At 36.7% G+C, this 24,213-nt stretch overlaps 1 protein-coding gene across 1 annotated transcript in view; it reads right to left on the bottom strand.

Moving 5' to 3' along the window:
• LNX2 (ligand of numb-protein X 2) overlaps nt 1-24,213 on the bottom strand; it is a 73,344-nt gene that overhangs the window by 29,490 nt on the left and 19,641 nt on the right. The window contains exon 2 of the mRNA XM_036917358.2: nt 6,838-7,344. Coding sequence (XP_036773253.1) covers nt 6,838-7,244 — 407 coding nt within the window. The 5' untranslated portion in view covers nt 7,245-7,344. The remainder of the gene's footprint in view (nt 1-6,837; nt 7,345-24,213) is intronic.

Raw genomic sequence — 24,213 nt, 5'->3', positions numbered from 1 at the left:
AACCGATAGAAATTCTGATTTAAAAATTACAGTAAATGAAATTAAGCATTCACTAGAAGAATTCACAGATTTGAGCAGGCAGAAGAAAGAATCAATGAACTTCAAGATAGGTCAACTGAAATTATCCAATTTGAAGAAGAGAGAGAAAAAGAATGAAAAAAAAAAAAAAAGCATAGCACCTCAAGGGCCTGTGGGACACTATCAAGTGTATAACATCCAGAATTGGAGTCCCACAAAGAGTCAGAGAGAAAGAAGCAGAAAAATTATGTGAAGACACAACAACCAAAATCTTCTCAAGCTTAGTAAATGTTGAATGCAGTAAGACATCAGTACCTCATCACATAGAAGTGAGCCTCAGTAACACTGACAGCTGATTTCTCTTCAGAAGCCATGGAGGCCAGAAGGCCATGGAAGACATATTCAAAGTACTAAAAAAAAAAAACACCTGTCAACTAAGAAGTCTATATCCAGCAAAATTCTCCTTCAAAACCAGAAGCTATGAAGATGTTCCCAGAAAAAAACACAGAAAGGACCTTACACAGTAATGTCAGTCCATATGAAGAAATAAAGAGATAAATATAATAAATATAAAGGACAGCATAAAAGTATTTTTTTGGTTTATATTCCTTTTTTGTCCTGATTTAAAAGCAACCACACAAAGCAATAATATAATTCTTCTTTGAAGGGCATATAATGTATAAAGATGTAATTTATACAACAATAACAGCACAAAGGAGGGGGATGGAATAGAACTATACATAAGCTAAGTTTTTGTATATTAGTGAAATTAAGTTGGTATTAATCTAAACTAGCTATACATTAAGATGTTAATTGTAATCCCCACAGCAACCACTTATAAATAACTCAAAAATATATATATGAACAGGAACGACAAATAAATTAGAATGGCATACTAGAAACTAACACAAAACAAGGAACAAATGGAATAATAAAGATACAAAAAGGAATGAGACATTAGAGACAAATAGCAAAATGGCAAACATAAATCCTACCTTATCAGTAATTACAATTACAAATGAATTAAACACTAATTAAAAGTCAGTCATAGGTAGAATGGATTAAAAAGAAAAACATGATCCAATTATATGCCTTCTACAAGAGACACACTTCAGATTCTAAGACAAATAAGTAAAAATTAAAAGGAGAGAGGAAGATAAACCATACAAATGGTAACCTGAAGACAGTTGGGTAGGCATGCTAATTTCAGACAAAACAGACTTTAAGACAAAAACTGTTTCTGGTGAAAAAGAACACTTTACAATGATGAAAGTTTTGATCTATCAAGAAGCTGTAATAATTATAAATATAACAAGAGACCCTCAAATTACATGAAACAAAAAATGACAGAATTAAAGGTGGAAATAAACAATATACCATAATAGAGTAAGACTTCAATACACATTTTCAATAATAGAATAACCAGACATAAGAACAAGAAAATAGAGACTATAACACACTATAAATCAACCAGACATAAGAATAATAGAATAACCAGACATAAGAACAAGAAAATAGAGACTATAACACACTATAAATCAACCAGACCTGACAGACATCTATTGAACACTCCACCCATCAACAAAACACACATTCTTCTCAGGTACACATGGAGCATTTTCCAGGCTAGACCATGTGTTAGGTGATAAAAAAGCCTCAATAAAATTTAAAGGATTGAATTAGACACAGCATATTCTCCAATCACAATTAATTAAAAATGGATCAAAGACCCAAACATAAGAGTTACAACTATAAAAGTCTTAGAAGAAAACATGGTGTAAATCTTCATGACCTTGGACTAAGCAATGGTTTCTTAGATATGACATCAAAAGCACAAGAAAAGAAAAAAATAGATAAAATGGACTTCATAAAAACTAAACTTGTTTGTCCTTCAAAGGACATAGGAAAGTGAAGACAACTGATTGAATAAAAGGAAATAATTGCAAATAATATACATAAGAAGAGTCTAATATCCAGAACACATATAGAATGCTTACAACTTACAAAAAGTCAATCCATTGTTAACAATGGACTTATGACGTTAAGCATCTGTTCATGTGCTTGTTGGCTATTTAAATATCTTTGGAAAGAGAATTATTCAAATCCTTTGAGCATTTAAAAATGGATTACTTGGTATATTAATGATAAAAAAAATGGATTACTTGGCTTTTTGTTGAGCTGTAAGAATTCTTTATATATTCTATATACTAGACTCCTATAAGATACATAATTTGCAAATATGTATCTGCCTTTTACATTATACATGAACAAAGAATGCTAACAAGAATGTGTCTAACACAAACTTCCTCCAAGCTAAAATGTGAAAAGAACAATCCTGACCTTAGCCTACCCTGACCCCTAAAGTTTTGAAACCATTTAATAGATTAGAAAAGCTTTCAGCATGGAAAGACTTGTTTGAAGTTTTCCTCTATATTGTACACACTTTTTATAATGCTGTTAAACTGTAAGTTTAAAAGGAAAAGAAAAATGCTGCTGAACCTTGCCATAAACTAAGACACAAATGCTCAAATTAGCAAAAATAAAATAAAATACTTATAATTACCATAAGCTTTAAATGTTCGGTTGTTTTGGGTGAGATGGGGATGAGCAGCTGAAAGGGGCAGGTGGAATGCTTGTGGTTGATGTTGTTTGGAAGAATTTAACAAATTATAGCTGACCCTTCAATAACACAGATTGGAACTGCAAGGGTCCACTTATATGTGGATTTTCTTTCCATAAATACATTGAAAAAATTTTTTGAGATTTCCAACAATTTGAAAAACATTTTCTTTTCTCTAGCTTACTTTATTGTAATTAATACAGCATATAATACATATACAAAATATGTGTTAATCCACTATTTATATTATTCTTAAGGCTTCTTGTCAAGAGTAGGCAATTGGTAGTTAAGTCTTTGGGTAGTCAAAGTTACGAACAACTTTTGACTATCGGGGGTTGACCCTGTGTTATTCAAGAGTCAACCTTACTAAAAGGTTATATGCTTAGTATAATATATAGAGTATTTCTTAAAGACTTTAAAGATGGGTATTTTACCTTGTCTTTTAAATTCTTCATTGCCTTACTAATATATAATTAGTTAATAACTAGTTATATTATTTAAAAACATTTATCTTTCATAGATGTTTTACTTAAGCTGTAGGAGAATATGTCAGCTGCTCTTAGATTTCTTAAGAGTAGAATTTCATTCAAACAGGGAAAGTAACTTTAAATTCAAAATTACCACTCAGATTCCTGGAACAGCTCTCCAGATTTATGCGAACTACTCTTAATTCCATATTTCTACTACCAAATTAAGAGATTTCCAAGTCCTAAAAATTCAAGAACAAAGGCACATGATAGTCATTTAATTTCTATGCAATGAGTCACTGTTAGCTGATGCCAAAATTCTATGAATTTCAATTAAACATTAATTTCTAACAAATGAGTGAGACTGTGTACAGAGATGCCACAGTCATAATAATCATATTCTGTGCCTCATGACAACACTCTTGCTGATCTGTGTTGGTTTTAAACATGGCTGCAAATTTTTTTACGTCTTCCATCACAAAGTGAAGCTTATGTCCCCTCCCTTTGAATCTGGGTAGACTGCTTCAGACAGAGTAACAGTATGAGGGAGGCTATGTGACTTCAAGGCTAGGTCATACAAAGCTATGCAGCTTCTGCCTTATTCACTGAAACACTGAGTGCCAAGTGAAATCATTTGGTAGAGTAAAGACACTAGTAAAAAACACCCCGAGGCTGCCGTGCTAGAGAGGCCACATCAGGCTCTCTGGCTGACAAGTCCTAACTGAGCCCATGCCTCTACTTACTTCCATCAAGGAGACGGACATGTGAATGAAGAAGCCATCTTGAAAGTTGACCCTCCAGTTCCAACGCTGCAGTGCCTGACCTTCAGTTCTTCCCAGCTGTGGCCCAGTAACACAGACAAGCCATCCCTGCTTTGTGCTGCCTGAATCCCTGACTCACAGAATCCACAAGCAGAACAAAATGCTTGTTTATGTGACTATATTTGGGGTGGTTAGTTTCTCAGCAATGGATTATGAGAACACAGATTAACAATTTAATTGAGTAAACATTAGATGAGTGTCAACTCTGGGCAAGAGATTCAAAGAGTAAAGACACTAGTAAAGACTGGCCCTAAAGGAATGGACAATCCAGCAGTAGATTCTTACTTGCTATCACTTTACAGAGGCTATTGCTAGAAGAGCATCTGGCACACAGTAGATAGTAAGTATTTGCTGAATGAACAAATGAACATATCATTTAGGGTTGAGTGTTGGACAATGAATATTTCTACCTGAATTTCAACATTTTTAACTGAGAGACTAGAGAAAGGCCAGACTATTCACTGAATATCTGCTGAATTCATATATAAAAATTGTATAACTTGCCATTTTTTTTTTCATTAAGGTATCATTGATATACAATCTTTTGAAGGTTTCATATGAGCAATATTGTGGTTACTACATTCAGCCGTATTATCAAGTCCCCCCCACTTACCCCACTGCAGTCACTGTCCATCAGCGTAGTAAGATGCTATAGAGTCACTACTTGTTTTCTCTGTGCTGTAGTGCCTTCCCCGTGCCCCCCCACATTATGTGTGCTGATCATAATACCCCTTAATCCCCTTCTTCCTCCCTCCCCACCTGTCCTCCCTACCCCATTCCCTTTGGTAGCCACTAGTCCCTTCTTGGAGTCTGTGAGTCTGCTGCTGCTTTGCTCCTTCAGGTTTTTCTTTGTTCTTTTACTCCACAAACGAGTGAAATCATTTGGTACTTGTCTTTCTCTGCCTTAACTTGCCTTATATTTTTATAATCTATAGTCACTTTTAGCTGTTTATATCAAGCAAGTTACCCACCTTTTCAAATAATTCACCTTTTTCAGTGTATCTTTCAAACTATAGGCCTAAGACACTTTGGAAATTATTAAATTAGTAGCTCAAATATCAACTACACTTGGAAAATGGCACTTAAACTGGACATGATTGCTTGGCCTTTATCAACCTATAAATGAAAAGACAGTTTGCGATCCCAAGTTGTTACATCATCAAACATAAATAACTTGATAGAAAACACTAATGATACTTCCTCTACATATTAAATAATGTTAAGCATTTAGTTAGGTGAATATTCCTAAAAATTTGTGAAATTTTTATCTCAATGCTCTTAAAATAATTAGAACTGAAAGGAGACTTGTTTCAGTTCTAACATCCCATAACTGATGCTCATAAAAGAGCCACAAAAGAAATTAACCCTAAAAAATGGTTCTCCTAAGAGAAATAAGAAAAGCCTAATATATTCTTCAACCTCAGCCATAACTAGGCCTGATCAGCATATTCAAAAATTGGTTGTCAGTGCCTAGGAGGTCTCTGCTATCATGTTCAGATTCTATGCTTGCTGGTTACAAAAGATACGCAAAAACCTAAGGCTATATGTATTTTCAAAAGTCTGTATATCTATCCTACACTCTTCCTTAGCTTTGATTTTTAGACAATATAAGCTTAGATTTAAATAAGGAATTTCTCTGTAAATCTTCATGTTTCTCCTATTTTAATAATATTTTATTCTTTCTAAGTTACTTCTAATGAGTACACTCATTTTGTAACAGACATTTGGCAACAGAACGAACATGTATACTCATGTATGTATGAAACTGCTATTACCACACACTAGCAGAGAACATGACAGGACCCGTGGTGAGTCAGCAGGTGATCAGAATGGTATATTGGAATATTGAAATTTAAGTTCTAACAACACCATTAACTAGCTCTAAATCTTTGTAACTCAGGCTCCTGATTGGTAAAGCGAGGAAATTACAGTAAATAATCTCCCTCAATTCTTTGAATTGATGTGTAACCATGACAAGCTATTTTATACCACACTGACACTATTATTTCAAAGCCCAGTACACTGTATGATGAATTGTTTTTCACAGCAATCAAAATTAACTGCAGCTTTACACTACACAAGTGGTTTATATTTGAAATTTAGAAACGAATAGATTTGTCACTTTGTGTGTGTGATTCTACCTACTTAAGAGAAGAGTTAACCGTTCCTAATGGGTATAAGTAATTCAAAGATCAAGTCTTTTACCAAAGTCAAATTACAAAGCTCACTAAATAATCAAGTAAATAAACTACTTAACCATTTAAAAAGCTTTTATTAGGTTAAAAATCCCCATTAAATGTTTAAAAGTTTCCAACCGCTGATTCTTGTTCAATCTAGTCTCTGAACACTGGGTCTTACGAGATCTTAGCAAATAAAATCACGGATACTCATTTCTATGTTGTAACAAAATTATCATTTTTTTTATTGGCTGCATAATATCCCACTAAATTGAGGCACTGTTGAATTTTTAATCCTTCCCCTACTGTTAATTAGATTGACTCCAATTTACTGAACTATGCACAGTGTTGCAGTAAACATCTTTATACACAATTTTCCTCTTCATTTGGATTATTTTCTTAGGATGCTATGCTAGATAAAAGGATATTTACATTTAGTTTTTGAAACAAATTGCCAAGCTGCCTTGCAAAAATAGTCTAGCATTATATATAGCTACCCATGTGAATATAAGACCTTTATATTAATAGGTATAAAATGGTACTTCCTCATTATAGTTTTTGTATTTATGTTTCTGGTAATGTTAAATACTGTTCCATACAGTATTTGTTGTACCTTGTGTATTCAACTTGTTCATTAGTTTACTGATGCCTTGCTATTTTTTTTATCAAGTTTTGTTTGAACAACCTTTTTATAAAACCTAGAGTTACTTGTCTTGCATATTTTTTTTGCTTACCTGTTTTTAAGATGTGCCTCCAGATCACAGCGTTGCATCACATCTTGGCACACTGAAGAAAATGGACATAACACTAATAATTTGTCCAGAAGTTTATGAACTAGAATACTGGACTTCTTACACATCTTAAAGTGAAGTCTTTTCCGGTCCAATGGGCAGAAATCCTTCTCCTGTAAGAAGTTTCTGAGGCACTTGCAGCAGAATGTGTGTCCACAGGGCGTGTCTAGGGGCTGCAGCAGAGGCTGAAGGCAGATATGGCAGACCAGGTCGTCATCCACCTCATCCTGGTAGTTGTACAAGTGGTTTTCCCTCGTCCAGTGCTGCTGGCCACATTCAAAACACAGAGGATTGAAAGAGGACGAGGAGGCCTGTTCCACAGACACCAGCTCATCAACTGCTGTTCCCATTTTGAAGCGACCAGAGTGGTTTGTCTCCTCATATGTTAGACTTCCAGTTCAGCTCTGGTTTCCTTTGACAGTGACGTGTTTGACGGAAACCAACGTTCTTCTGGATAAACAAACAAAAAAAACCCCAAAAAAACTAATTAATGTCAATCAAGATAGGCTAACAGTATCAACATAGTGTTACTAGTTAACTTCTTTTTTCAGTAAATATAATTAAAATTTAGATCATGTAACAATCATGAAAACATAAAAATGAAATTAACTGATTTGCTAGTTGGCTAAGAAGAATGACTTACATTGCCAGGTTCTCAGTGAAAAGAGAACTTGTGATTAAAAGCAAAGATACCATATATTATCTGGTGTGACATGAGAAACCGATTTGTTACCAACAGAAACCTAATACTTCACTGCTCAATGGTAGTTTTAAAGCCAATTAACCTATATACTATGCTAATAATGCAACTGAAGGCATATATGTGATACATTTGCATCTCCTACCCCAGTCATGGTTCTTTGCTCCTGACTGATTTTATGCATTTACGGTACTATACGAAAGACTTTGTCCTCGGAATGTAACCTCAAGGATAATTCAGTGTCTGTTTAAAAAATGACCTTTGCTCTGCACTGTTTGGATTACAAAACATGTGATTTGAATATTCTCTATATAGCATATTGTAAAAAGATAAATCTGCAGAACATATATAACATCTGTGCAAATGCCAGAGAGTACAACACTATTTTATGCCACTAGAGGAAAAAAACCTGCTGTAATTCAACTACACAGATGTGTTATAAATTTCAATTCCACTTTATATTATTCTACACTTCATTTGTTCTTGTTTACTCAAAGGAGCAATCTGTGTGTGTTTGCACGCATATGCATATCTCCTCTCCAAAACAAGACCCTCACACTAGCCTCCTCGGGTAAGTGCACGGTGAGCAGGGAATGTTCCCCTCATGTAAGGGTTTCTGCAGCAGCTGTCTATATTCATTCCTCTGTACCTATTTGCAGTCTCTAGTATGTGCCAAACATTGAACAAGGATAGAGGAGAGGTAGGGAAAGGACAGTTAAGAAACCCCATTATTAAATTTCAATGTAATAAGAACTCTCAGTAAGTTATGCACAGGATGCTATGTGAATATGGAGAAAGATGAGAACTCGCATCTAACTTGTTTGTTTGTAGCCGGAAATACTTTCAAAAGGGGAAACAAGGACTGCTGCGTTGTGACAGGACGCATTAGCCAGAGAGAAAAATGGACAAGGGCAGCTCAGTGAAGTCACAGGGGCTTCAGTGCAGGGAATGTTTAGGGAACATGAAGCAGGTCAAAACATCTGAGGCAGTAAAGTGCTCAAGGCAGGAATTTTAACACTTAGCATCACTATCCCAAGAACAGAAGACTAGGACACAAGGTTACTGCCACTGACATTCATTTGAATGACAAATCTCTTCTGATCACACACATCTATTTGCTATTTTATTTACTTGGAGTACTTATTTGAAAAACAAAATCAACGTTTTAACAAAGTTAACAAGAACTGCACTAAATTACGATGGGGTGGCACAGGATTCAGATGGGATGGCTGGCCTCAGATAAACTTTTTAAAAACAACTTAATAAAATAACAATAATAGCAGCCTGTAATCTAACCTCCTATCAGCACCAACATTATGAGAGCAAACACTTTTTGTACTTTGTAACTCATGGGGCTTGCTCTTCACTCTATGAGCACCATCATAACTTTTAAATGTCAGTGCAAAGAATATGGGATTAAGGAGAGAAACGTCATTTATCTCAGGAAGACAGACTGCTTCAACCTCAGAATTTTAATACAGAATGTCTACAGTTTCTTGTTTCCTATTCAATTAGTAAGCTCACACATCCTTCGCTCTTCTCTGTGGTAGTGTTTAGTCTAATTTTTCTTTTCCTTAAGAAAACATACTGCGATTTTTGCCTCCCACATAATGACTAAGAAAGCACTTCTCTTAAGACTATTATGTTTTAGCTATTTTCTAAATCTCTAAATAACTTTTAATTCTTTGTTTTCATTTTATCACAGGATCTTTTCATGAAGAAAAATACATGGTTCCATTTAGAATACCAAATAACAGCTGCATTATCTCCAGCCCCCAAGTACTTCTATGTTACCATGAAACAAACATTAGATGAAAAATTATCATGGGTAGATCATTAACATGTACATATAAATAGAGATTAAATTGCAAGGTCATAAAGCATAAGTAGTTAGGAGTGCATACTCGAGCTGGTCTGGGAGGGTTCAAATCCCCACTCAGTTACTTACTGAGCTTTGTGACCTTATTAAATGTCTCTGCACCCGTTTCCTTCTCATCTGTAAAATGGGAGTAGTAACAATGCCTATCTCGAAGGGTTAATATAAAGAATAAATAAGTATATATATTGCTTAACCCAGTGATATAAGTGTTAGCTATTATTACTACTACCAAAGATAAACAAAAGTTCAGACAGATTTTATGATTTGCACAAAGCCATACTAATAATTACTTGGCAAGAAAGAAGATAAATCCAGTTCTTTCTAACCCACCAGTAAATTAAGCAATTATAAGAAAGAGAAGCGGTATTTTATGAAAGCTTCAGTGTAGGAACTTTTTAAGCACAAAGGCAGTGGGATCCTGTTCTTCCGATCCCCAATCCCACCCCTCTGCTCCCAACCAGGCAGATGATTTTATTTCCCCTTTGTGTGCAAGTCCACCTTACACTACTTTTCACACTGTTGTCTCTCACTAAACTATGGGCTCTTTAAGAGCAGTACCTCCCACATAAGAGCAGCTCAATAAATGCTGAATGACTAGATAGATGGGTGGCAATACACTTGCTCACTCTGGCTAAGTTTAGGTGACCAGAAATACATCCATGTATACAGGAGAATATGCCCATATTTATGTATAATTTTGACTTCAGATATTCTAAGGGCACAATCTGAAATATTAAAATACAATAGTTAACACAAGTTAAGAGTCCACACAAGTTAATAGTCTTAAATATTTTCCAAAATGCAAAGATAAACGTAGCATAAAGTATATCTTTACAAGCTACATTCTGTTTAACTAACATTTCAGGAATATTTTACTTTACTATGATATTGAAGCTATTAAATTGGCTGGGAATATTATAACAAATTTTAAATATTATCTTGAAATATAGCCAGTGCAATAGAAAGGAAGCTATAAGACGTTGTTCACTACCGTACGCTAGTTATGATTAGCTTGCTCTTCCTGGTTTATGGGATAAGAATATCTTGGTACAACACACAGACTCTCAGAAAAAGCTATAGTTTTTACAGTTAACTTGCATACTCTAAACTATGTATTATTCAGATAATTTCTGTGGGCGTTATTTTCGACTCAGATTAAAGGAATCCTCACTGGCCCTAACCTAGGAGACCCAGCCCAGGAAAAAATATGGTGAGCTAAGGTTTATTACAAAAGTATGGTCAGAGGGGAAACAGCTATGGTTCCTGACTCATCGATGCCCAGAATCTAAGAATACCCTCTCCTCATGTGTCCTCCTGGCAAACTCCTACTCACGCCTTACGTCTCAGCTCAAACTCTACCTCCTCTGTCAAATCCCATCAGCTCCCTTCCCTTCCTGCTTCTGCGGCTCTTAACACACGCATCATTCCAGCAATTACTATACTTGCATGCTTGCTTATCTGCCTCCTCAGCTGTTCAGGGGTAGACAGTGTTTTCTTTTTCTCTTGTATCCCAGTTCTTGCCACATATTACGCAGTAAAAAAATGTTGTTCTTGGGCTCCTACTTGAGCCTGAAATGCTTAAGAGTCCCAAAATATGTAACTATATAAATATATAGGAGACAACCTTGCCCATTTATGGTACTGCAAAGCAATCAACATATTGGACCCTGCTCTATGATCACAAAGAATAAGATATTACTCCTTTTAATCTTCAAAAGTGTGAGGAAAAAAAGTTTGTTTTTTTTTAACTTGATGGTATCAATACAAGAAAATTTTTTTATTGTATGTGTTACATACCAGCTTCGATAGCTGCCTTTGTATAAAGCAGTGGTTGTCAAACTTTTACACCTATGGCTCTCTATCCACTCTGGAAGTCTGGCAGTTTCTTAACAAACTAACATGCACCTTCCATACAATCCAGCAACTATACTTCTGGGCATTTATCCCAGGAAAATGAAAGCTTCTTTTCACTCAGAAACCTTTATATGTAATGCAGCTCTATATGGAACAGCCCCAAACTAGAAACAACCCAGATGCCTTTCAACAGGTGAATGGTTCAATAAATAATGGCATATCCACACTATAGAATACTACTTAGCAATAAAAAAGAATGAGCTACTGATAATCACAACTAACTGGATGAATCTCCAAGAATGGTGCTGAGTAAAAAAAGCCAATACTAAAAGGCTGCATACTATATCTTCCATTTGTATATTTGAAATGCCAAGGTAATTAATTAAAACATTTAAATATTCATTTGTTAATAAAAGAATCCATCTCATGTTAGCATTTTTATGAAGAATAACCTTTTACAAAATGAAAAATGTCACAAGAGGAGAGCACTGTTTTGTTTTACATTGTCACAAGTCTGGAGTCTCAGATCTGTTTCTGTTTGCAGTCTGTTGTGAGATCACATGTTAAGTATCCTCTGGAAAACTCTTGTGGACACTCATGAGAGAATGAGTGAAAAAGACAGGTTAAAGTCAGTATTACTGGGAAAACAGTTTTGACCTTGTGGACCCAATGGAAGAGAATGTGGGTCCTGAGTCACGCTTTGAGAACTGGTGCAGCACACTAACAGGTTCTAATACCCTTCTCTGACAACAAATACCAGTTAAGGACTAGCACTACTTTTAGAAAGTATAAAAACTGAAAAAGGCAAATGTTGGGTTGAGCACATCCTGGAAGAGATGACCTTTCCTGGAATAAGGTACTTTGTGCAGCGCCTTTTCCTAATGGAAGAAACATGTTTGGATATTTAGCTGTACAGAAATACTTAACATGTTATATGAAAGCCTTTCATAAATTCTATCCTTAAATTAACTGAAACTTATTTCCCAAGGCACATCACTAGGAAAACTATCAAATACCAGTCTCTAACAACTCACATTTATAATTTATAATTCTCTCATTTTTCTACACAAGACTGTAACTCACACTTGCTATTTGTCTATCCCTTTTTTAGCAAGCAGGAATATTCAAAAAACCATTCAAAAATTCTTAAGATGCTACTTGCAGTTAAATGTACCCTCTTTTCTTATTCTAGAAAATTAGTAAGCTAAGTAAAAAACGCTAGAAGCTATGAAACTTAGACTCTGAGCTCTATGCCAGCTGGGCAACCAGATCACTACACAATTAATTCTTTTATTCATCAAACGTTTATCCAACATCTACTCAGTGTCAGTATTATTATATATGTTCTGGTGACTTGGCTTCCTGTCTATAAACTGTCAGCTTTACTTAAATAGTAACTGATCTCACACACACACACACACACACACACACACACACACACACACACACACACAGTTTAAAAGTAGCTCTAAAATTCTTATGATTCTCTTAAAATATGGACTAATATGTCATATTAACCTTTTAGTTCCAACATCTATTAGTCACTGTTTTTGATAACTTTAGGGTCTTAAATATTCTATAAAAGGAAGGTTAAGAGAAAAATCTCTTGAATATAAACATGAGCAACTTTTTCCTGAACATACCTCCTCTGGCAAGGAAACAAGATTAAAAATGAACAAGTGGGACTACATCAAACTAAAAAGCTTCTGTACAGGAAAGGACACCATCAGCAGAACAAAAAGGCATCCTACAGTATGGAAGAATATATTCACAAACGATTTATCCAATAAGGGGTTAACATCCAAAATATATAAACAACTCAAACATCTCAACACCCAAAAAACTAATATAACCTGATTAAAAAATGGCAGAGAATCTGAACAGACACTTCTCCAAAGAAGAAATACAGAGGGCCAACAGACACATGAAAAGGTGCTCCACATTGCTAATCAAGGAAATGCAAATTAAAACCACAACGAGGATATCCCCTCACACAAATGCTGGTGAGGACGTGGAGAAAGGGGAACCCTTCTACACTGTTGGTAGGAATGTAAATTGGTGCAACCATTGTGGAAAGCAATATGGAGGTTCCTCAAAAAACTAAAAATAGAAATACCATTTGACCCAGGAATTACACTCCTAGGAATTTACCCAAAGAAAACAAGATTCCTGATTCAAAAAAAATATCCACCCTTATGTTTATCACTGCACTATTTACAATAGCCAAGATATGGAAGCAACCTAAGTGTCCATCAATAGATGAATGGATAAAGAAGATGTGGTACATACACACAATGGAATATTATTCAGCCATAAAAAGAAAAGAGATCCTACCATTTGCAACAACACGGATGAAGAGCTAGAGGGTATTACGCTCAGTGAAATAAGCCAGGTGGAGAAAGACAAATATCAGATGATTTTACTTATTTGTAGAGTATAAAAACAAAGCAAAACAGAAGGAACAAAATAGCAGTAGACTCGGACACTGAGAAGGGACTAGTGGTTATCAAAGGGGAGGGGTTGGTGAGGAAGAAGGGGCACCATAATTCGCAATCAAAATATAGGTTGGTCATGGAGACGGTAGTGCAGCACAGAGAATACAGTTAATGATTCTGTAACATCTTACTATGTTGATGCACAGTGACCGCACTGGAGGGAGTGAGAGCTTGATAGCAGCGGTGAATGTTGAACCACTGTGTTGTGCATTTGAATCCATCAAAAGACTATTAACAATGATACTTCAATTTTTTTTAAAAAGGAAGGTTAAATAGTGGCTAGTAGAGAATTTACAAATTTCAAATGTCCTTCTACCTTTAGTTGTTCTAATTTTGAACTACTAAGCTATGATAAAAAACCTTTTTTTAATGCCAAAAAAATAAAGGCAAAAACCAAACTGGATTACCTGCCCAATTCCTGCAGGCTCAGTTACACCAAAGTCATTTTTTAAAGTTATATTAAATTATGTTATCTTAGAGTCATTTAAAAATAGAATTGGTATTAAACTATTTCGAACATGAAATACACCAAATGGAATATTAAATATTTCTATACAACTAAATATCTAGACATAACCTCTGACAGCAAGAAAAGACTTCTGTGGGAAGAACTTCATTCCCGGAAACACAGACTTCTACAGAACGTGGGCTCTTCCCAACAGGACTCCTCACCAGCCGACTGAATCAGGGCAATTTCTAACGTCTTAGAGAATGTCTCGAATTCATGAGTGGCACATAATACACAGAAGATGCAAGTCGGTGGTGAGGGGACCTACAGTTTTCACTGGTTTGGTTTTGTTGCTGGTGACGTCTATCTGCTCGACATGATTTAACATTACATATTATTAGAGAAGCTTCTTCACATTACATCCAAAAGCAGGGTTCTAATTCTAATAAGTTAAATAATCTACTTTCTTCTAAAGGACGAAACCATTCAAACATTTAATCTCTTGCACAGTAAATTCAGAAAGCATTTGTTTTCGAGTGATTGATAAATTCTTATTGTAAAAGTCTTCCCAAAATCTCTAATTTCTGTAATTGTGGATCACAATTCTCCACTAACTCTCAATTATTCAAGGGAGTTAAGGGTATCAAAAGAGCAATCATTTGGGGAGTTAGAGACCTGGGCTCAAATCTGTCTCTGCCGCTCACTCACTGCAATGTAACATCACAATGCGGCACGGCACTTAAACATTTACAAATTTCAACTTCGTCATGTATAAAATGGAAATGCTATGGAGCTTACTATACAGGATTACTATGAAGCTAAAAATGTTACATTGCTAGAAAGAAAAGGAAAGCAAGATCAGGAAGACAGCGTACTGGACAGGGATCAGGGAAAAACTCACTGTGAAGGTGGCACTTGAGTTAAAACCAAACGGAAGCAACTAGAAAGCTATCCAGTATCTGGTGTAAAAATGTTTGTTGCAGTGGATAATGAAAATGTGGTACATATACACAATGGAATATTATTCAGCCATAAAGAGAAAACATCTCCTACCATTTGCAACAACATGGATGGAGCTAGAGGGTATTATGCTCAGTGAAATAAGCCAGGTGGAGAAAGACAAGTACCAAATGATTTTACTCATCTGTGGAGTATAACAACAAAGCAAAACTAAAGGAACAAAACAGCAGCAGACTCACAGACTCCAAGAAGGGACTAGCAGTTACCAAAGGGAAAGGGTTGGGGAGGGAGAAGGGGATTAAGGGCATTATAATTAGCACAACCAATACAGGTAGGTAACAGGGAAGGCAGTATAGCACAGAGAAGACAAGTAATAAAGTATCTTACAATGATGATAGACAGTGACTGCAACTGGGGGGGACTTGATAATGTGGGTAACGCTGAAACCACAATGTTATTCATGTGAAATCTTCATAAGATTGTATATCAATGATAACTTAATTAGAAAAAAAAAAGTCTGTTGCTGACTAATGCAATAATAAGTATAAGGGCCCTGAGGTGAGTGTGTGCCTAGTGTATTCAATGAACAGTAAAGAAGCTAGTGTGGATGAAGTGAACAAAACAGACAGAAGAAAAGAGATCAGAACAGTAACTGGGGCCAACTACATTTTGTGGGGCCTTATAGAACTTTGGCTTTTTACTCAGTCACTCTGGCTGCTGTGTTGAGCATAACCTGAAGGGTGCCAAAGGCAGATCGAGGTTGGAGCCCACTGAAATATTCCAAGCAAGAGATGATGGCAGATTGAACCAGGATGGGCACAGTTGAGATAAGAAGAAGTCAGTTCTGGATATGTCTTGAAGGCAAACCAATATGATTTGCTGACGAATAAAATGTGTGCATAGACTGACAGTGGGGGTAGAAGTCAAGGATGACTCCAAGATTTCTGGTCTGAACTGAAAAGACAGAATGAACATAACTGAGATGGAAAAGTCGGTAAGAGAGTAGGTTTAACGGGTGTGCTCAAGTTTGAACACACTGAATTTGAAATGTCTATTAGATCTTCAAGTAGAGTCACAGAGTGGCAGTGAAACATACAAGTCCAATGCAAGAGATAGGAGTAGGCTGATGATACAAAGTTAGGAAGCATCGGTGTGTAGACGGTATGCAAAACCATTAGACTGGAAAAGACCACCAAAGAAGAGTTGGATGAGTGTAAGTAGAAAAGAGAAGGGGTCTGAGGACTGGGCCTTGGGACATTTCAACACTACTGGGAGATAAGGAGGAACCGAACCGAGGCCCTGTGGAAGGAAGAAAACTAGGACAGTATGGTGTGGAGAAACCAGTGCAAGGAAGAATGAACTGTGCCAAATCCTGCAGGCAAGTAAAATGGGATTAGGACTGAGAATTAAGCACCGGGTTTTAGTAGCATGGAATTCACCAGTGACCTTGCACAGTTTTGGTGGAGTGGTGAAAGTGAGAGCTTCCTTATAAAAGGTCAAGAGAGAACTGGAAGAGAAGAAACAAAGCATGGATAATTCTTGAGAGATTATGCTGTATGGAAAAGGGGGAAATCTTGTATTCTGGGAGGAACTGACACCATCAGAGGTGACAGCAGTCTCCCTCCCCCATTAGACAAAACAAAACACTCCCCACCTTCACCTGTACACAGGCATACTAATTCTATCTGTATGTGTCCTCAATTCCTTTCTTCTTGCAGTAGACCTCTCCTGTCTAACAGGCTAATTTCTCCTCCACCTGGGCTCAATATCCCACACCTTTGGCAATCTTTTGTCATTTATCTCATCTTTTTTCAACATCTCTCTAACTCACCCACTGACCCGCATAAAAAGAGTTCGTCTCAGTAACTTTAAAAATGAAAACAAAATATTCTTCTATAATTATTACCCTTTCCTCCACCTCCAATATTTTTGAACTAGAAGACCTTGTTTGCAGCCAACAATTTCTTGCCTGAAGATGGTATCCATTTCCATTGGCCACTGAGACTCGTTTTCCTGTGGTTGTAAGTGTCTAGCTGCCAAATCTAATGGTCACCTCTCAGTTCCAAATTCTTCTTTACCTTTCTGCAATATCACTGCTTTCTCTCTCCTTGAAATTCTTTGCTCCCTTAGCTTAAATTATACCATTCTGTTCTATTTCTCATCCTAACCACTCTTTTGTGACAGCTGTCCAATTATTTCCTTTAGGTAAACTAAAAGAAAGTTACATTCTTGGGCCAAAGTGAAATGAAGGCCTCTGATTTACATTACTAAACGGCCCTCCAAAATCGTGAACAATACTACTAACAACATGTAAGTATGCTAACTTCTTCCAAATTGTTCTAATTCTTTTTAGTATGTGTATACCTGACAATTTAAAGTACAAAAGTAACATCTCACTTTTCCTTCAGTTTGTATCTTCTCTGTGATTCTAGATTAAATATACGATTATTATCCTTATATCTCCTGTGAAGTGCCACTGAATCTTTGGTCCCACATTTTTCTATTGAATTGCAGTGTTTTTCTTAATTGACATGAATTTAATATATTAAGATAACAACTCTTTATCACATTACTACAATTACTTCTCCCAAGCCTCTTGTTTGCCTTTTAGTTGTCTACTGGCACAAAGAAGTCAGTTTTCATGTAACTGAATACATTCATTTTTCCCTTGAAATTTTTTTCTACTACTCTTCTCCCCTCCTCCATAACAAGAGGAGATAAAAATTTGCCTCTATTTTCTTCATTTGCATAGTTTAAAAAAAGTGATTATTACTCTACTGACTGATATGCAGTATGAAAATAGATCTAACTTAATTTTTTTCCCAGTAGTTAAATAATTGTCTTAGTTTCAGTATATCTGACTTACACTTCTGCTCAAAAACCATGTCATTATTTCCCTCTAAATGATCCTATTCCTGCACTTCCTAATGGTGTTTCTAGACTCCCAGCCCTGGAGAATCCCGTTTCACTCACTCACTCTCTGCCTCATCTTCTACACCTAGTCACCAAGTTTCTACTGATTCTATGGAATATGGTACTTGTGACTCCTCTTCCCTCCATTACCGCAACTGCTCTCAGAAGAGTTGCACTTGATCCATTAGCAATCACTCAAAAGGTTTTCCAGTTTTGCTCCCCTCCTGCCCATCCTTTACAACACTAGCATTCAAAGCCAGTGGTATTATTTTCCCCACGGAATACTCTTCAGCTGCCCCCAATCGCTTCTACAAATTGAAAGCCACATTCTTCCACTGGGCACTTACACCTTCCCGACCTGGCTCCTTTAGTTTCAGTTCCTGACACAATTCTACATATTCCGGGCTTTGGAATACACCCAGCTACTTCCGGCTTCCCGACCTGGACGTGCTATTTCTTCTGCCAGGTATGTCCTTTCCTACCTTGTTGATCTGCTGCTCAAGTGAACCCTCTGCTACAAAGCTCTTCCTGATCCACCAAAACATAACCCCTCACGCTGCCCCTTACAGCACCTTATGATCAGTCATGAGGCCCTCGCTGCTCTGCTGGCAATCACTTGTTTGCACGTGTCTCCCCTGCAGACTAGACGTCCCTTCAACAACAGGAACCGAGTCTTACAGGAAGTGTTCGTCTCTATCACCCTGGATTCGTGTAGTGTGCAGAATGAAAGAGGGAATGAAGAGATGAGCCCTCAACTTCCACGTGCCTCACCAAATCCTGAGTTCATCTCAAGAAGTTTTATTTCCACTGCTTCTGTTCTAATCCAGGTTTCTGTTACTTCTTTTCTCTTACTTGTCTTCTCTTTTCACCTCCCCATCACAAAAGATGATCTAGTAACAACTATGATTCTATCATTTCCTTAAAGAAAAAAAATCTGTTTATAGGAGAAAGGCCAGGCATCTTAATCGTCCATCTGTCTCTATTATTCCCAGCCCTAGGCCTCCAAACCCTGTGCTCTGGCCCAACGTTGCTTCCAACTATTCATGGAACTTACACCTGATGCCTCTCTGCTCCCGGTGACTGTCAGTTTGTCTCTCTTACCTGGACAGTACCTTCCGGCTAGCTCTCCTTCCCTCCTCTCCCTTCCCTCCTCTTCGCAGCTCCTCTGTCCCTCCCTGCCCCACTCCATACTCCCCTTACTCTTCCCACCAATCTCTCCAAGACACTTTTGGGCTATATACCTCCTTATTTCTTATATAGAAAATACTAGACATAAATTTTTATCTAACAATTCATCATTATAAATATCCATGAGTCTTCCATATTAAAAGTACTATAATTGAGTCAACTTTTTAGTTTTTCTGCCACCTTCCTTAATGTTTGTTACCTGTTACTTTATACTCCAGCCCTCCAACACACTTGTCACTTTAAGTGAGTATTTGATGGAGTTAAAAGTGCTAAGATTAGTCAGGGACTCTGGCTGGTCTCAAGAGTGACGTAGCACAGTCAAGTTAGCAGAGCTGCAGTCGACCCATGCCAATGAAAAAACTCAACTCGATTGACTTAAGAATGATCCATTCCAGTGAAATAAATGACTCTACCCAAATGTGTAAATGGGTCACTCATAAATCAAAATAGCATGTAAGTGACGATCAGATGGAAGGGACCAGGTTTTCTCCTGCTTGTTGAGCCCTTTACTCTGGGTTATGTGCTGACAGTGTATGCCACCATGCCCTCACCATTCACCTTTTCAACTTACTTGTGTAACATTTCACACTTGACAAATTTACAGGTTAGTCTTACTTGTAAATTTTACATATGAGATTTACCATTTTCAGAAACAATATAGGGAAATCACAGGGAGATAAATACATCTTCAAATCATATTGTAAAATAAGATTGCTTCTGGAAAAATATTCTGTAGAACATCTATTCTTAAATATGGGATATATATTCTTTTTTTTTAATTTTGGTATCATTAATCTACAATTACATTAGGAACATTGTGTTTACTAGACTCCCCCCTTCACCAAGTCCCCCCCACATACCCCATTAGTCACTGTCCATCAGCGTAGTAAGATGCTGTAGAATCACTACTTGTCTTCTCTGTGTTGCACAGCCCTCCCCGTCCCCCCACACACACATTACACATGCTAATCATAAGGTCCCCTTTCTTCTCTCCCCCTTCTCCCTCCCTTCTCACCCATCCTCCCCAGTCCCTTTCCCTTTGGTAACTGTTAGTCCATTCTTGGGTTCTGTGATTCTACTGCTGTTTTGTTCCTTCAGTTTTTCCTTTGTTCTTATACCCCACATATGAGTAAAATCATTTGGTACTTGTCTTTCTCTGCCTGGCTTATTTCACTGAGGGTATTCCATCCATGTTGTTCAAATGGTAGGATTTGTTTTCTTCTTATGGCTGAATAATAGTCCATTGTGTATATGTACCACATCTTCTTTATCCATTCATCTACTGATGGACACTTAGGTTGCTTCCATTTCTTGGCTATTGTAAATAGTGCTGCGATAAACATAGGGGTGCATCTACCTTTTTCAAACTGGGCTGCTGCATTCTTAGGGTAAATTCCTAGAAGTGGAATTCCTGGGTCAAATGGTATTTCTATTTTGAGCTTTTTGAGGAACTTCCATACTGCTTTCCACAATGGTTGGACTAATTTACATTCCCACCAACAGTGTAGGAGGGTTCCCCTTTCTCCACAACCTCGCCAACATTTGTTGTTGTTTGTCTTTTGGATGGTGGCCATCCTTACTGGTGTGAGGTGATAGGGATATGTATTCTTGTTAGAGGTTTATCAAAGACTGGCAGTTCTTGAACTTGTCCTTAAATAATAGGCTTTTTTTGTCCTGTTAGGGGTTCCTGGCAACAGGTAAAATATTATGAGAACACACACACACACATGTATAAAAACAGCTACTATTTGACAGTCATTTTCTACTTTTTCCAACATTTTATATTATTACTTCTTTCTTTAAATTTCTCTATTTTTTGAGAAAGCTGAGTTAGGATTTTTCCCCTTAAAATATCTGTTGCTTAGTGGGTCCAATATGAAAACTTGCTGTTTACAGAAACCATCTGATTTAATCTGGCTTAATCTATAAACTATTACACAGACACACACACAAATCTTAACACTTTTAGAAAAGCACCAGAAATTAGATGTTTAACATAAGCTAGCACCAAATAAATTAAGCAGAACATTTTTCTACAATTACGGGAGACTTATATCATTTTCCCAGCTCAGAGTTCATCACAATACCTTAGAAATGAATACATCCTCAATGAAGAATCCCTATAGTCCCTTGAGAAGTAGAAAACCTAATTTAGGAAGTATGAAAAATAGCCACTATTTCCTAGAATGTAGAAATTTAAATTAAGAAATAGAAAAAAATTTAAAAATGATACTTCCCCGTAAAAAAAAATATAACAATGGATTTACATAAACAATTATTTCACCAACTACCTTATATTTATAGCATTTCTTGTCATTAAGCATATCCTAACATATGCTTATTACTCTTCTGGATGCTGACTGGGTCCTTCTGGCTATATTTTTGCAGTGGTTGGAGAAATACAAAAATACATGTGAAAAGTGTTGCATTGTGGATGTATGTATGTGGTGGTTGGGGAGTGAAGTGTATAATACATTAAGGATGTATATACTATTTTTAAAGTATATGAAATGCTATTAACTACTCAAATGTAAATAGAAAACATTAGCTGTAGTGTGCTTAATAATTGAAAAGGGCAGATGAGTCAGTCTTTATAACATATAATTCACAAATGCCCAATACTAACATCAAATTTCAAAGTTAAAGGATAAATGAAAAAGGTGAAAAATGATAATATTGAGTATATTAACTTCTGGCAGAAATGGAGTTAATATAAGTGAATTATTGATTTTAAAAGTATTTTCCCTCAAACACTATCATTTATCATCTGCCCAGGCAACTTTTTTTTTTTTTGGGCGGGGGAGTGGTGGAGAATGAACATGTTTAGCACTTAAAAATACTTAAAAATTTTTAAGCCCTATAATGATATTATACCCATTTATATCATTATTGGTCAACTAGTCAAATAAAAACGTTATCTACATTAGATCTTAGGCTATTCTTTCTCTAACTTAAAATTTAATATATAGAACATTAAAAGCAGTGCTGAGATGGGGATCATAGGGGACCTACTTTGTTCTCAAATTTGCCTATACTTTCAGATTTTTCTAAAATGGTCATGTATAACTTATATAATAAAAATCAAGTTTTTTTATTTAAGAAGCAATGTATACTCTTCAAATTAATAAACACTGTGTGACTTAATAAATTGATAAATAATAGTGATAATAAAGTGAACAAGGGTAAGGAAGAAAATAACAGAGCACCTACACAGGCAAGGGGCATACATACACAGGTACCCCTAGCTTCTTAGCAAGGCTGCAGATTTCCTACAATTCAGTGGTAGGAGCATCAGGTGGGAGGAGTATACAGACCTTCATAATCTCCTGGGCATAATTATTTCCTTCCATATGCCAAACAGAAAGTGTCCATATTAAAACTTCTCAAAAGTGGTAGGTTTCAATAATATCCTATGAGGTAGTAAAAGGGGACTGGTTGAAATGATTTCACTCATCTGTGGAGTATAAAAACAAAGAAAAACTAAAGGAACAAAATAGCAGTAGATTCACAGACACTGAGAAGGGACTAGTGGTTACCAAGGGGGAGGGGCTGGGGCCTAAGGGGCACTGTAACTCGTAATCACAATATAGGTAGGTTCTGGCAAAAGCAGTAGAGCAAGGAGAAGACGATTAATGACTCTTATAACATCTTACTACGCTGACAGACACTGACCGCAATGGAGGGGGTAAGGACTTGATAATATGGGTACATGTTGAAACCAGTGTGTTGTTTATATGAAACCATCATAAGATTGTGTATCAATGATACTTTAATAATTAATAAATAAATAAAATGGCACAGTGACTTTAGGAAAAAAAAGGGGGTGGGGTGTGGGGGTTGGTTAAACCAAGAAGATTCCAGAGAAAGGGAATCAAAAATAACCCAGGCACTTCCTATGACACCTAGCTCCATAAATGGTTTGTCCGGAAGTCACACAATCAAGAAAACACCACCCCAATGAAGCCAGGGATGTGAATCTGACCAGGACCCATCCTTCCATGCCTCCCTAGGGTAAATACCCATAGGCATCCAGAATTTGGCCAAACAACTAAGATAAGTGCAAAAAGAGGTCAAGCAGTGTATCTAATATGTTTATGTGATGGGGACTCAGCCTGTGAATTCTGTGAAGAAGTCCTTAAGACAAAAGGGTCCTGTTTTGACCCTCTCCTTCCCAATGAAGAGCTTAATAGCCAAAAGAAATTTTTGATCAACTCAAAAGCCCAGTTATCCTATACCCTTATTATCTTAACTCCAACCACCAACTTTTTAGCCTTTTTACATCTCACACATAATCGCAGCCACCCTCTGCTACTACTCCCAGACCACTCTAAACCATCCAGCTCCCATCCCTAACTGCTCACCATCAAGGGTCCAATGACCCATGAGCAATTTGCTCCCTCACCACAATTCCCTCATTTCAAATACAAGTGTCCCCTGCTAGCCAAAAGCAGAGCAGCTGTATGAAACATTTCATAAGCCCAAATGGGCTTAAAGTGAAGAAGCAATTACCACTAATTTCTACGAAAAAAATTTCCCCAAAGTGTTCTGAGTGTTCCCAGAGCCCAAAAAATTAACCTCGCTTAGGTTTTTCTGACAGCATAGGACACATTTTGCTGACGAATGCACAAAATAAATAAAGATAAAGCACAGATGTTCCAAGTGAAGGCAGGCTGAGGCTGAGATGCTTGCTGAGTGCAGCTCCCACGGAGGGAGCTTGCTGGGGCCACCCTTGCTGTTCGGGGTGTTGCACTGCATCTATACCAGCTCGCTGCCAAACACACACCAACTGCTATGTTTACTTTTTGCCTTTTTTTGTAAAAGTGAAAATCCTCTTCAGATTTCTTTCAGCTAACAAAAATAGGCTAAAAAAGTATGTAGGCCT

This window comes from Manis pentadactyla, chromosome 2 (genome assembly GCF_030020395.1).
Source record: "Manis pentadactyla isolate mManPen7 chromosome 2, mManPen7.hap1, whole genome shotgun sequence".
Classification (NCBI taxonomy): domain Eukaryota; kingdom Metazoa; phylum Chordata; class Mammalia; order Pholidota; family Manidae; genus Manis; species Manis pentadactyla.
The sequence above is the reverse complement of the archived record's forward strand: the minus strand, read 5'-3'. Positions and strand labels throughout refer to the sequence as shown.